Source organism: Aplidium turbinatum, chromosome 1 (genome assembly GCF_918807975.1).
Source record: "Aplidium turbinatum chromosome 1, kaAplTurb1.1, whole genome shotgun sequence".
Classification (NCBI taxonomy): domain Eukaryota; kingdom Metazoa; phylum Chordata; class Ascidiacea; order Aplousobranchia; family Polyclinidae; genus Aplidium; species Aplidium turbinatum.
In genome coordinates this window covers 109,686-125,038 of record NC_137472.1, presented here as the reverse complement: position 1 = coordinate 125,038, position 15,353 = coordinate 109,686, and the positions used below count along the sequence as shown (strand labels likewise).

Genomic DNA, 15,353 nt, shown 5'->3' with positions numbered 1-15,353 from the left:
CAAACTACAATTATGTTGTAAGAGGCAAAGAGCTCATGTTATTGCTGTAGCCTAGGATGTTTTTATATTGTCTTTGAGGAAGGTTATTTGTTTTCTGCAATTGCACAAACATTTGTTGGTGCTTTCATATTAACTATTAATGCTCCTCTCTCCCGTACTTGTTACCTTGCCGTGGTGGGGAGGCTTGAGTACCTCAAGGATCCTGTGAGCTATACCGATGGGGGCTCGTAGCCCCTGGCAGGTCTAACCATGTCGGACAGATTACAGGTGAGAGGTCAGACAAAAAACAGTACAACAACAGCCGGGCAGACGGAGCCCGTCAGCCTTAGACGGCAGTTCGTCTAGGGGAAGGCAAACCCTGATTCAAAAACCTCCGCTGTCTTGCGGCTACATCCAGTCCTGGAAAAGACTACGGAGTCAACCCAGACGGAAAATCCGGAGTGGAATACGTGAGGCGGTCGACTGTCAAACTCTAGCATCCTTCCGGCAACTCCTGCAGCCAAACCGTCGCCGAGTGCCACGCTTTGCGTTCCCTTGGACCACGCCGAAGAGGCAGAGAGGGGGGTCCTGTTGTGTTTTTGGGCAGCGCAAGACCTCCATACAGACGCCCAGGCCAGCTGACGAAGGCTTTTGACCTTGTCAGCAGGAGAGGCCTGTTTCAGCTACTGCAGAAGATTGGCTGTCCCCCACAGCTGCTTAGCATCATCAACTCCTTCCACAAGGACATGCAGGGTGTGGTCAGTTACGACGGGGAGACTTTTGAACCCTTCGCAATTCGGTCTGGTGTAAAACAAGGATGTGTCCTTGCGCCGACTTTGTTTGGGATTTTCTTCTCTCTGTTACTGAAGTTTGCATTCGGTCACTCCACACAAGGTGTCCACCTACACACCCGCAGTGATGGAAAACTGTTCAACTTGGCCCGACTGAGAGCCAAGACAAAGGTTCGCACAGTGCTGATCAGAGAACTGCTGTTTGCCGAAGACGCAGCACTGTCAGCACTTACAAAAACTCGCGACGCACTTATGACGATTGACGACACTGACAAAGCTATATGTTGGTACACAGGATCACAAATCAGTAATCTATACGCTGATTTAATGTTTTTCTACAAATTTTATCAAAAATTAATGGAATTTTAGGACCGTTATAAAGAATTTTTCCCCTTTTTTTATTTGCAATCAATATTAAGTCGTTATAATCACATTCATGGCAAAATTGTAAGTGCTGATCCTATTAGACTGCTGACTAATGCTTTTATTTTTAATTTAAACATTGATCAACAATCTGCTGTATCAAAAGAAACAATTGAGTTGAACATAGCCAACATAACCTCAAAAATTTACTTATTTATATATATATATATATATATATTTTTTTTTTTCAGTTAGGAAACCGAACCTTTGTGCGATGTCCTTGAAATTTCAAATGACGCTCCAGGAGATTGTGTGTCGTACCCTGAAATTTAACAATCACTGCAATACACAAATAAAGCACAATCAATTTTTAAATTTCGTAAGTTGTCAATCATGCTGTAAACTCGGAAACCTTCACGGACTCTCTTAAATTGCTACCCCCGGTTGTGAACTGCTGTAATCTAGCATGTTGCCTGGGCGAGTTAAAATGCCTCACTCCGCTAGCTTGGTCTTCTTACCACGGTTATAATAGGCATACAAAACTTCTACGACCAGCCTCGAGGCAGAATCAGCAAGTATTGAAGTTAGTATTTCTCCAATATTTTTACAAGACCGTGACATCTTTTAGTTTACAATCTTCTTCTAATTTAATTCAAACAAGTTAAAATTTGCTAACAAATTCTTCATTTGTTTACAATTGCTTTCACTTCAGGTTTAGAATGATTTAAAGTTGCTAACTGTATAAACCGTCCCTCGCTCATTGCTTTTTGCACTTGTCGTCTACCTTACGTTTTTGCATAAACATTAAGGCTCGATACATTTCAAGTAATTGTGATGGAACAAACTGCATGAACTGAGGAAACAAGTTGTGCAAAACTTGGTCGATCTGCTGATGCTTCGAGAATAAATATGCTTGGATATCATGTCCGATAACGTCAGCTAAACGCAAAATATTAGTTTGTATCCGCTTTGAAACGCTGATATCCCGATGCAATTAATTACATGAAATGTTAACCACTCGTCGAGCGCTGAGGAGCTCCAGTGAAGTTCCGGTATTGCTGACGTCATGTGGTTCTTAAAATATAATTGCCAATTTGTTCAGTCTTGCAAATGCTCGGCGCAAGAAGTCAGTTCGACTGTCGCATGATGTGAGGTCTTCAATTTAGTCTAGATTTGTTACAGATATATCACTCACACTAGACTTATGACAGGTGCCACTTACTTATATCACTCAGACTAGAATTATGACAGGTGCCACTCACTTATATCACTCACACTAGACTTATGACAGCTGCCACTCACTTATATCACTCACACTAGAATTGTGACAGGTGCTACCCACTTATCTCGGCGAGTCAACCGTCAACAATCTGAGGATTATTATCGAAGCATTGAAAAACTTTTTTTTTGCATTGCAGAGTCAACAGTCAGATTTATGCGGTTGCGCGAAGTTTTAGAAATGTTTCGGTAATTTGTTCTTATTTTCATTTAAATTTCCTTTGTTTTGGTTATGTTTCGAATTGAAACTATTTCATGTTAGAGCATCTGAATGTCGAAAGCACTTGACCATGTACCAAAGTTGTTTCAATGTTTACAAGCTATTAACACTTGGGTTTGTTTCACTGAAAAGTATTTTATTTTAGATGCTTGCATTGCTTTTACCAAATGAAATCGGTGCAATCAAACTTAATGATATTAATTTAAAGCCAAGGACAGACCACGACACTGATTGTAGCAAATTACATTTATTTTCTAGGTAAACATTTTTCCAGTTGGTTTTCTGCACTATTTCCGGTGCTCTTTACCAGTGCAAATAGCAATATACATGCAAAAGTTAAACTCTGCAGCTGAGCAAATTGAAAATGTTGCAACCAACTTTAAATTAATTTTGGCAGCCATAGTCAAAATTCATAGTATGGCACTGACTGAGGTCAATTCAACATAATTTCATGTCACAACAAAATTCTTCAAATTATTTTATGAAAAAAAAATATATAAACATTTATCGAGTCTAATCCAAGTCAACTTTTGAACTTTACAATGAAGATAGAATTTCTTCATTTCGGGCAACAATGGAAGGCTTAGACTTTACAGATATCTTTGATCGGATGGCGAAAGTGGCAATAACTTATTTACAATATTTTGTCGATGTGGCAACTTCTACTACGTATTGTTCTAACAAGAATGTCCCCGCCAATTGCCTCAATTGCAATCTATGGTTATTGCGAATCTTGCAATTCTAGAAAGTTTCTTGATCTTCATGAAAAACAAGTTTGTATCGGATGTGCACTAAATTGTGATGATGCTGGTTCGATTGTGACGATGCTGGTTCGATTGTGACGATGCTGGTTCGGTCGATCCAGTTCTATTGCTTTAACTTCACGATGTTGGCAACCAGATAGAGCGTTTTTGCTGAGCAATTGAAGGAAGTGACCATGCTATAAAACTTGCGTTTTTACAATGTTTTTTTTATGTTTTCCTTTCATTCTTTTTGTTCAGGTCCTCACGAACATAAGGAGGGGATTTTTGCTTAAACTGCAGTGAAGAGACACGCCGCAGTGCAGAAACCGAAGTGGTGCCAGACTAAGCACGAAAACGCAGGATTATTATTTTTGATGAATTCGATTCAATATTTTTTTTTCACTCACAGCTCATGAAACAAAATGTCAAACTTAGCACACATGGCCATGGCACACACTTAAAGAAAATTCAGTAAGCTGTCTAACAACTTAAAATTTTAATCAAAGGAAAGATGACTGACCAATCCGGCGTCACATCAGTTACGTTAAAAGTTTATTGAATTTCGAAAGTCCAATAATGAAGAACGAGGTGACACAGACGAATCCATGACTGGCTGCTCAGTGACACGTCAGAGTAAAGCAGCCATGATATCAGAACCAGTCTAAGGTGATGAAAGAATTGACCTTTGAGACACATAAAATGACAAGTAGAAACAACAAACACGCACATTAGCAGGTTGTTGCTGCTTGAAAGTAACCTTCAGTGTGTAGAGGGTAGCCATCATTTGGCCATATTGCGACAAATCAAACTATACCCTCCAAATTTTATTTATTTTCTTCTAACCCCAACTCGCGTCTTTCTCAAAATCATAACAACTCGCCTTGTATGTTAGGCACCACGTCGCAAAAAATTATTTGAAGTGATAGAAAAAGCTTTATTTGTATCGAATATCAAATCAAAAAAATAACAAATAGATCTAAAACAAACCAGGTCAACTTTGATCAGAAGATTGTGCACAGGTGTCACACTTTACACATCAGCTTCGAATGTTCTTTGCAGACAAAGGTGTCGCAAGATAAACATCTCATCTCCGCGTTATATATAGTGTCTCCGTTTACCTCTGCTATGGGTTGAAAAACTATACACAAAGGCCATTTACATGCTCTTGACACAGAATAATTGTCACACATTCGGTCAACTGTATCTACTCTCCTCTGATAGAATTGCAGAAGCGAATAATTTCTGGCGTTTTGATTTCGGAATCAACTAAAGCATTGTGATGCTTGGTGGAAAGCAAAACCATGAATCTGTTTGTTTTTTGTTTTTTTGTTTTTTTTTGTAATGGAGAAAAAAGTAGTTTGCTTTGGAAAGCCAAGCATTGATGAAGAAGTCAGTTTTTATTTCTTTGTGAAAATGCTACAAAGTTTGCATTACGCAGAAATCACATATGATACATATTGCACCCAACTGGTGTGAAATAAATTATTATTATGGTACATTGTGATGTATGTATACAATGATTCATACCTGAACAAAAATGCCAATTAGCTGTAAACTTTAGAAACTGTATCATAAGTGTTGCAAGGTGATTGAAGGGGTTAAGATATTCTGCACAAAACAACAGGATAAGCCTACTCCCTACAATCAAACAAACCAAACCAAGATAATTGTCCAAGTGCGCAAATAATTATACTTACGTAAGTACTCGCACGTTGTGCACAATACACCAAAGCAAAACTTTGAACTGCAAATCTAAGCATGCTGGCCTCCATGTGTATTCTAAAACAAAGCCAGCATCAAGGATAGACGGCGTTTGCTGCCCAGACTATTTCGGAAACAGACATGGGAGCGAAATTGGTACCGATAATGTATACAATACACCAGCGCAAGTAGTAAAGGGTAAATTTGATGAAGAATGCGTGCGATTACTCAATAAAACTTGGAGATAAAAGCTCTTAACTTCTTGTTTACCAAATCGCAATTCCACGACGGAAGGTCTTATTAGCTTTTGATGATCACGAATGCAAACAAAATGGTCGTTTTCTCGGTGTGGATGTAGCAAAACTTCCCCTGGTATTGTCAACAATAATGAGCAATGTCACTTACTTCCGCCTCATTTGTGAGAACAGAGTTATTGCTTTGCTTTCCTTCTACGTGATTAAAATACGGAAAGTGACGTAATTCCACATTGTGGTATGGGATCAGCCAGGTTACAATCTTTGCCTATACTTTGTAGATGGTCACCACTCTATACGCATGCCATAAGCGAAGGGTAAAATGAACTTTACGCCTATTTCTTTTTGTCTAGCAACTGACAACGTCTCGTCTTCCATCTACTACTGAACAGTGAACATACTGTGATTAAATTTCGCAATACACGATTAGTGTCAGAATGAAGTGAAACCAGATGTTATGATTTCAAAGTTTATGAACGTTTCAAAACTTTTTTTGTAAACCGAGATAGCATCAACGTCAGATTTGATCAATTTGATGCAAAACTTAATTTCTTATAGCGAAGCTTTCTTGAACTTCCGTTAAAGTTCAAACATTTCAATTTAGATTATCCAATTGGCATATCAAAGGTTAATCAATGTTTAAGCCAAGAGTCTCAAGCGCCCGGCCCGCGGCGGAATGCTGCCGCGAGGACGTATTGGTTCGTTGGCAATGCATTTTTCAACTATTAAATAAATAAGAACAATCAAAATTCATTCTTATTCACTATGCACTTGATAGGCTATAAGATAAAATTCACTCTAGAATTGCTTTAAATAATCTGAAAATGCTCAACAAATTTCATATGACTTCTAAGCGCTATTGTCGAGCCATTTTTTTACGAGCTAGAAATCCATATTGTTACATCACAAACACAATGCCTATTCACATCTTGTGCCGTAATTTCTTCAAGGATTTTATTTTTCCTCCCTTTTTGAGAGTCGGTTCCACGACTTTTCTCTCCACATTCGAGTCGTTCTGTTTATTTTTGTTTTATCGTTTGGAATGTTTTTTATCTCTTTCTTCGTACCATTATTTTTTGCGACTTGGCGTTCTTAATGCGTCCTTACTGTGTTATTTTGTTTATTGAACGTTTGAGTTTGAAAATTTGAGTTTGAGACCCTCAGTTTAAGCCTTTCCAGTGTTTAACCAAAAATGCAGTTGATACAAAAATGTTGTGAGTCGTTAAAATCAAAACATTAATAGAACTTGGAGCTTAGATGTTCAAACTTTAAAAACAGTAATCAAAAGTAAATAAATGTTTCTAGTTTTAATGTTGATTGATTGCAATACATCCTGCGTAGGCCAAACTACGTCAGTCATATGTCATATGAAAAATCTTGCGTAGGCCAAACTACGTCAGTCATATGTCATATGAAAACTCCTGCGTAGACCAAACTACGTCAGTCATATGTCATAGAAAAATCTTGCGTAGGACAAACTACGTCAGTCATATGTCATATCGTCAGACTAATAAAATAATGGCGTAACTCACTTTTTGACGAAATTGAGATATTAGTGTTTTGTAGGTCCCTAAAATGTAGCGCATCTGCCACATAATTTTCTAAGACCTAAGTTAACGGGAAAGTGGTATTTTCGTAAAAATGTCAAATGGCCTAACTCAAACGCATGACTTAGGCCATTTTACAGATCTTTTTAATCGTTTGCTGGAAGTAAAGCTTTCCTCCAACAGAGCAGATGGTCAGAAGACGACGATCTCAATTGTACAGAAATAGAGCTTCCACTTTATCACAAGTCTAGACGATTAATTCAACACAAAATAATTATGTTTTTTCTATTCTATGTATCGTAATCTTGGCTATTTTCAAGTAACCACCCTACTTAAATCAATTTGTTTTCTCTCTGTTCCTTTGAGAAGCTTCATTTTCCTATCACTCTGGTAGTGCGACTTATTACCTCACACTGTGATACAGGTCAGATCTTCTCAATGCGCCGTTTCTCGGAGTCTTCTAGCACCCATGGCAGGTTTTTGTAGCAAGCCATTGTTGGATACGGTACCTAATTTAATCTCATCTTATTATCACACTTAGTGACTTCATAAGCTCGTTGCTGAGTTCTTCGCCATCATTCTTGAGTTTCACAGATGGGAGAAGGAGAACATAGGAAAACATAGACTTCAAAACGTTTGAATTGACTTTTATATGTAGGTAGCTTAAATGTGCCAAAGTGGGAAAAGAGGAAAATCACTTTTTGGCGAAATTTCTCGATGACTTGCCTACTGTAGATTCCCATTATTGTAGAAAGGTCACAATGTACAGAAAGAAGAAATTCTTGTACCTTGGAACTATACCATAACCCAACTTCATCGGCAATACAAAGAGCTGGCTTCTTCTTCTTCTCTCGTTTGACTTGTAGTAGCTTAGATTGGCAATGCCTCATCGTGCAGCCATGATATACGGTAGTTGGGTCCAGTTGTCGAATACCAATGATTTCACTTGGGGGCCGTAAGATGGGACATTCGTGGAGTATGTGTTGCATTGTTTGTTCTGCCGCTCCGCAGACACATATCGGCGTATTATGCAACCCCCACCTAAACAGATTAGCTCCAGTGCAGCCAACGTCACATCTGATCCTGTTCAATATGACCCATGAGTCATATTATGACCCATCTCATATGATATGAGTTCAATATGACCCATCTTGAGAGGTCTGCTCCAGGAGGGATGGAGAGTGTTGGTATAACTGAAAACTGGGGAGGGATATGTGGCAGCTCGTTTCATTCCTGGGCCCATGTCTCCATGCAGCTGAAGTTCTTATCCACAAGCTAAAGAGCTTGCTGAATCATCAGGAATACTACCATTGAGCACAGCCTATTTTAGGGAAGTATTTCATAATGAGAACTTCTCCGTTTTCATCGTCGGCTCCAGCTCGTGTCCGAGCATTGGTTGATCTTCAAATTGAGTTTGGATGGTGATGTCGTATGTGGCTTTGGAGGCCCAGTCTATGATGGAAAAGACGTGGGAAAAAGGCACTGGGAGACGATCATCATAGATCCGCCGCCAATATGTGAAACCGGGCTGGAGGCTTCCAACTCTACCACGCCTGTCCCCGTTACCGTGATATCATCGCCATTGGGCTTTGTTTGGTCCAGGTCCAAATTGAAACAACTTAGGCCTTATTTACGGTGGTCGTAACTACGCGAGGGCTACGCACACACTCTTGGCCAGCTCCATGTCCACTGCGGCCCAACAACATCGAAACGTGCAGCTTCAGGGGAACTGGTTGCAACGGGCTGCCGGGTGCTCTGTTCATACCAAGTAAGGGTCAGTGCGACATGTGTGTTTCATTCAAATACAGTATTATTACCAATGAACAATACGATGACCATATCAAGTTGAAGAATGAAGCTTGAGATGAGAAGACAAAGACAAAAGCGTCCGCAAGCACAGTAAAATCCATATGGACAATGGATTTACAGGCTATACTTCTGTGTCCTAAAACTAAGGCAAGCAGTACGTATTATAAAACCAAGCTGCAGGTACACAATTTTACACTATTCAATCTTGAATCAAAAGATGCCTATTGCTCTATTTGGAATGAAACAGAAAGTGGTTTTCGCTGTGAAGTATTCGCTTTCTTGCAGTTTAATCATTTCGAATAAGTAATTTGTGGAAGCCCCGGTCTGGAGGAGATAGTTATTTGGAGTAATGGGTGTGGATTAGGGTGGCTCGTTTTTGAACTTTTTTTAAAAATTCTCTCGGGGTAGTGGGGAAATGGTGCCAATGAGTGAGAAAACGCTCATGACAAAATTTGAGATTTGTAAAAAATTGTCTTCAGCCTCCTCATGGGGCCCAAAAATCGAAAAATGGGGTCAAAAACGCAAATTTTTTTTAAATATTTTTAGTTTGGGTAGATACAATATTGTTTAGATATATCTAATTAACCTATAAAAAAAAAATTGAAGTCATTTGAACTATTCCTTCAGCTTCCTCACAGCTTCTGAAAATTTCTATTTTGCTGAAAATTTTGCATTTTTGTTTGTGGTTACACAACTACAAACTTCGTCAGTGACGTAAATTCAAATAAAAGACGTCACTTTTTCCTACCAAATTAACCCAATTTCATTAAAAAATGACGCAACAGCTCAGGGCAGGACTATAAAGAGAAATACAATGACGTTTTATAGCTGGCAAAATGTCTAACGCAATTATGTATCATGTAACCACCCACAAAAATGCGAAATTTTCAGCAAAATGGAAATTTTCAGAAGCTGTGAGGAAGCTGAAGGAATAGTTCAAATAACGCCAATTTTTTTTCTTAGGTTAATTAGATATATCTAAACAATATTGTATCTACCCAAACTAAAAATATTTAAAAAAAAATTTGCGTTTTTGACCCCATTTATCGATTTTTGGGCCCCATGAGGAGGCTGAAGACAATTTTTTACAAATCTCAAATTTTGTCATAAGCGTTTTCTCACTCATTGGCACCATTTCCCCACTACCCCGAGAGAATTAAAAAAAAAAGTTCAAAAGCGAGCCACCCTAGTGTGGATGTCAAAATAGAAACTCTAATGTCTCTAGTGCCTACTGTGCCCTTGCATGGAAGCATGACATCACTATTACTCAGAAGGACCTCGTGGCTGGTCTCACTCAAATGGAGTGCGATAGCAAGCACATAGTACTATCGAGCGAAAATTGGTAAACAACATTTTTACGACGAGCGATTACGAAATTATCATCCAGAATGCCAAGATCAGACCGCATCCCAACAATGTACAGAGGATGCAACACAGTAATTTTATGAAAATCGATGGATGATGCTTGTTGAGTATCAGGCCTGGAAAGAAGGTGAAGAACTCAAGGTTCATGATCTTAGAGGCCGAAATCATGAAAGCAGTGGAAATTAAGTCATTGTACAAGGTCCCATTATGTGAGGCTGCACAATGGGAGGATCTTCCACAGCGGTTACAAACAAACTTAGACGACACTACATGGATTCCTATTTTTTCAAGCGATCTTCCAATCAAATTGAGGAAATACAATGATCTCCAATCTATGAAACATGTTATGCCAACATTGTGCCACTCCTTTTTTGATAATTTGCCTCATTACTGATAATTTATTCAGCTTGTCTTGCCAACTGTGAACTTTTTTTGGGCGAAATATGCAGTCTAGCATGAAATATAACTCCTATCGTTAGATTGGATTTGCTATTAGGGATTTTCCTGTTAATTCTTGTCGTATTATCACTGTTATTATGTCACCGTTAAAAAACTTATATTGATAAAGTCAAAATATCAAATGGCCTAAGTCATGTCTGTGCATTCAGAAAATGGCCTAAGTCATGCCAGCCCATTATGGGATGCAAAATGAAACAAATCAAAGTATACATTCTCATTGTACTTGCATCGACATGCTATTTTCGTTTAACTGTACAATAAATATGATAAAAACAACCGTGTAGACAGTTTTTTTCGATTATCTCAAAACAAGAAAAAATGAGTTACGCCATTATTTTATTAGTCTGACGATATGAAAAATGTATAAAATATCAACAGAGACAGTCGGTGTTGCTTACTTACTGCTTTAACAGCTGCTGGCTTTTTATTGTGCTTGATACCATGAACTAAATCATTAACATTTGAACATTTTCGTTTTGTATAGTTGTTGCTCCAAGACAATGATGGCAAAGTTAAACTTCCTGCTTTATTTTTTTATTCTGAGTTTTCTTTGTGATTGGAATTTTGCTAAAGGAAACGAAAAGGAAGGTAAGTGGAGGATCATAGTGATGCGATCTAAATTCACCGTTTGTGACAAGTTAGCAAACGGGTTGCATAAAAACAACTTGTCACCATGGTCACGGATGATAATGTTTGCGTCAGGAAGTGGGGTTTGGTTTCTGTTTTTCCAATCACGTCTTGGCCGTTGAAGGCTCCAAACTGAATTTATATTTTTTTTTACCAAAAAATTGTAGCCTACATTATCTTACACCCCTGAAAGGCGCATCATGCTTCATAACAGGAATGTATATCATCCTACATTCTAAAAGTGCACTTTGCCAATCATCTTAGAGATGTACCTTATCCATCATTCCAAATATGTACATTATCCATCATCTCAGGTATGTACATCATTCATCATCTCAGAGATGTACATTATCCACCATCTCAGATATGTACATTATCCACCATCTCAGATATGTACATTATCCATCATCTCAGATATGTACATCATTCATCATCTCAGAGATGTACATTATCCATCATCTCAGATATGTACATCATTCATCATCTCAGATATGTACATTATCCATCATCTCAGATATGTACATTATCCATCATCTCAGATATGTACGTTATCCATCATCTCAGATATGTACATCATGCATCATCTCAGAGATGTACATATCCACCATCTCAGATATGTACATTATCCACCATCTCAGATATGTACATTATCCATCATCTCAGATATGTACATTATCCATCATCTCAGATATGTACGTTATCCATCATCTCAGATATGTACATCATGCATCATCTCAGAGATGTACATATCCACCATCTCAGGTATGTACATTATCCACCATCTCAGATATGTACATTATCCATCATCTCAGATATGTACATCATTCATCATCTCAGATATGTACATTATCCATCATCTCAGATATGTACATTATCCATCATCTCAGAGATGTACATTATCCATCATCCTAAAGATGTACATCATTCATCATCTCAGAGATGTAGATTATCCATCATCTCAGAGATATACATCATTCATCATCTCAGAGATGTATATCATTCATCATCTCAGAGATGTACATTATCCATCATCCTAAAGATGTACATCATTCATCATCTCAGAGATGTAGATTATCCATCATCTCAGATATGTACATCATTCATCATCTCAGAGATGTACATCATTCATCATCTCAGAGATGTACATTATCCTTCATCTCAGAGGTGTACCTTATCCATCATCCTAGACATGTACATTATTCATCATCTCAGAGGTGTACCTTATCCATCATCCTAGACATGTACATTATTCATCATCTCAGAGGTGTACCTTATCCATCATCCTAGAGATGTACTGTACATTATCCATCATTTCAGATATGTACATTATAGCCGTACGAGACCAAACAACTTTGAGGGGATTCTTTGGGGGGATTCAGATTCAGCTTTCAGATTCGGAATTAGCGCCCAAAAACTACGTCTGGAATGGATATTGGTATCTCAGTTACCGACATGCCATATTTTTTTGTGACGCAGTGTCATAGCCGTACGAGACCAAACAATTTGGGGGGGCAGAACGTAAATTTGCCCAAATCTGCACGCTTTTATAGAAATTGCCCAAATATAATGTATGCGGTGCATGATAACAGTGAATAACTAACATAATAAGATCACCAGCTAGCTAGAATTTCTTACCAAAGTAATCAAGACAGAACAACTGAATTCATCTTTGAAGATACCTTGCTTGTGCATTGCTTGATGTTTCTGCACTTTGGCATGGTAGGTAGGAGTAACAAATATTGTTTTACACACCACAAATAAAAAACAACCCCACTTAAATATTCTGTATAAAAAATATAAGGTAGGCTACTGGTTAAAATTAGACCTATATAGACCAAGTGCATTTCTTTTTGTCATACAAACTTAAAATCGGCTGGTGAGGACCTTCTGATATTGTAACAGTTGTTATAGTTGTAATTTCTACCGGATCAATTGACACACAATTTTCAATAGAATTGTTACTTTCTGCTTCCTGGATTAAATCTATAACTATTGGTTCTTTGTTTATAATCTTGGCAGATAATTCTTCCTCATGCAAATCATGTGTACTCAACCGGAACGACGGAAACCTTTTACCAAAACCTTATAAATCATTATTGTCTCGACATGCAGACTTCAAGCCTACTTAAACACAGTTGGAAACGTTCTTGTAATTTAATTTCGTCTCGAATTTCTAGTGGCTTTCTACGCTTCGAATTTATGTTTATTGTTGGAAGTTTTTTACGTAATTTAACGTGGAAAGTAACCACACATCATTAGCCAATCTTTAAAACATTGTGTTCTAATTCTCTTGCCTTCAATCGCACTTTTTTCCGTTGGTCGTCACTGCTTCGAATTTTTATGTTTATTGTTGGAAGTTTTTACGTAATTTAACGTGGAAAGTAACCGCTCACACATCATTGGCCAAATTTTTAAAATATTGCGTGTTTTATTTTTTCTTGCCTTCAATCGCACTGCAGTATATAACCCGGTAAAATTTTATTTTGTATGTTTATCGCTCTGAGGATGCGCATTGTCATGGTGCGCGAAACGTCAGTGAAGCAATAAACCATATTGTTTGTTGTTAATTTTACTTTCAATTTCATCAGATGAACATTGCAACTAGTGCTAGAAACGATAATTGTCCTGATGAACACCCAAACTTTTCAGTAGACTATGATCAGATAATTTCATATATTTTGTAGACCAAATCAAAACGATACAGTTATGTAAATGGGAAAAATTAATGAATTTGTTTATTTTGGGGAAACTGCCTCACGCTAATTTGGGCAGTTGCATAAACAGACTAATCAGTTTCATCAGATAATGTTTTCAGCTGCCCAACTCAACACTATGCATTTGTGAAAATTAATAAAATTAGCTATATAGCAAATTTTGCGTTTTGATTTGGGCAGTTTCACAAAAGTATTAGAGACATATTTTGGTGGCTGCCCAAATTGGCATGATGCAGTTGGTTAAATGCATTTCGTACTACAGTTTGATTACCATGCAATACACTACAACAATACGGGTGTGCCAAATGAAAACTTTGCGGCACATTTTTTGTACAAATAAGAGGCTGTACTTAGTTTGATAGGTAAAAGATATTAATTTATAGTTTTTCTTAATTCATGCAATTTTTTAGCTTTTCATATAGCAATTTTTGCCCTAATAATTTCAAGATTTTGCCCGAATTTGCAACTTTTTGAACCAACAGGAAGTCGGCTGCTCCCCTGCCCCCCTGGCTCGTACGGCTATGCGCAGTGTTATCTATCATATCAGAGATGTATCGCATCCATCATCCTAGAGATGTACCTCATCTATTACAATAGAATGATCATAGAGATTTACAATATCCATAATCCTGAACATGTAGATAAGCACTCATCCCAGAGATGTACATTATCCATCATCCCAAAGATGTACGCAATCTATCATTCCAGGCATGCACACCATCTTCCATCACAGGGATGCAGATTATCATCCATCCTAGGGATGTGCATACTCACCTATTCTAAGGATGTACATCATCTTCCATCCCAGGAATGTACATCATAATCTATTCCAAGGATGCACATCATCCTTCATTCGAGGGATGTAGATCATTTTCTATTGTAAGAATGTACATCATTCTCCATTACAAGGATATACATCATCATCCATCTCAGAAATGTACGAATGAAATGAATTCCGTTTGTTCGGGATCATTCAAAGCTGTAATTTCATGCGAATCTTTGTGGCAACGTTATTATTATATTTTTATGTGGTTTGTTCAGCTTGTCCAAAAAGAGACCGGGCGAAAGCGGATGCCGTCGGGAGGAGATGTCGCAGGAGTTGTGATGGGAAGAAAAGTTGCGGAAAGGGTCGTCAGTGTTTATGTGCTCACGAGTGTGGATGGTCATGCATACGCCTAGGTAATTTGTGCCGATGTTTTTTTCAATTTGAGGATATATTTATGATTTTCTTACAATATCCTGAACTCTCATTGGGTCGTACATGATCCAAGTCAGGTTGATTTATAGTTAAGCACGAAGACCAAAATTTGTCAAGAAATGTATTACTCTGGTGTTGAAATTATGAATAGTACTTCATCAGTTGAGAAGGAGCGATCTTCCTGACGTCAGGCACTACCTCACTACTCGCTATAGAACAGCGAGCATTGTGCTTCAATAACCATGCTAGCGTACCCCCACACTAGCCATTAAGACTTTTCCAAAATACACTTGTTTCTGGGGTTC

The 15,353-nt window shown here is 38.0% G+C and overlaps 1 protein-coding gene across 1 annotated transcript in view; it reads left to right on the top strand.

The window, feature by feature from the left end:
- The first annotated feature begins 249 nt into the window (after positions 1-249).
- The window catches only part of LOC145778122 (complement factor B-like), a 104,174-nt gene continuing 89,070 nt past the window's right edge, over positions 250-15,353 (top strand). The window contains exons 1-4 of the mRNA XM_082589538.1: positions 250-267; positions 477-1,057; positions 10,994-11,097; positions 14,892-15,029. Of these exons, the coding sequence (XP_082445664.1) occupies positions 250-267; positions 477-1,057; positions 10,994-11,097; positions 14,892-15,029 (841 nt within the window). The remainder of the gene's footprint in view (positions 268-476; positions 1,058-10,993; positions 11,098-14,891; positions 15,030-15,353) is intronic.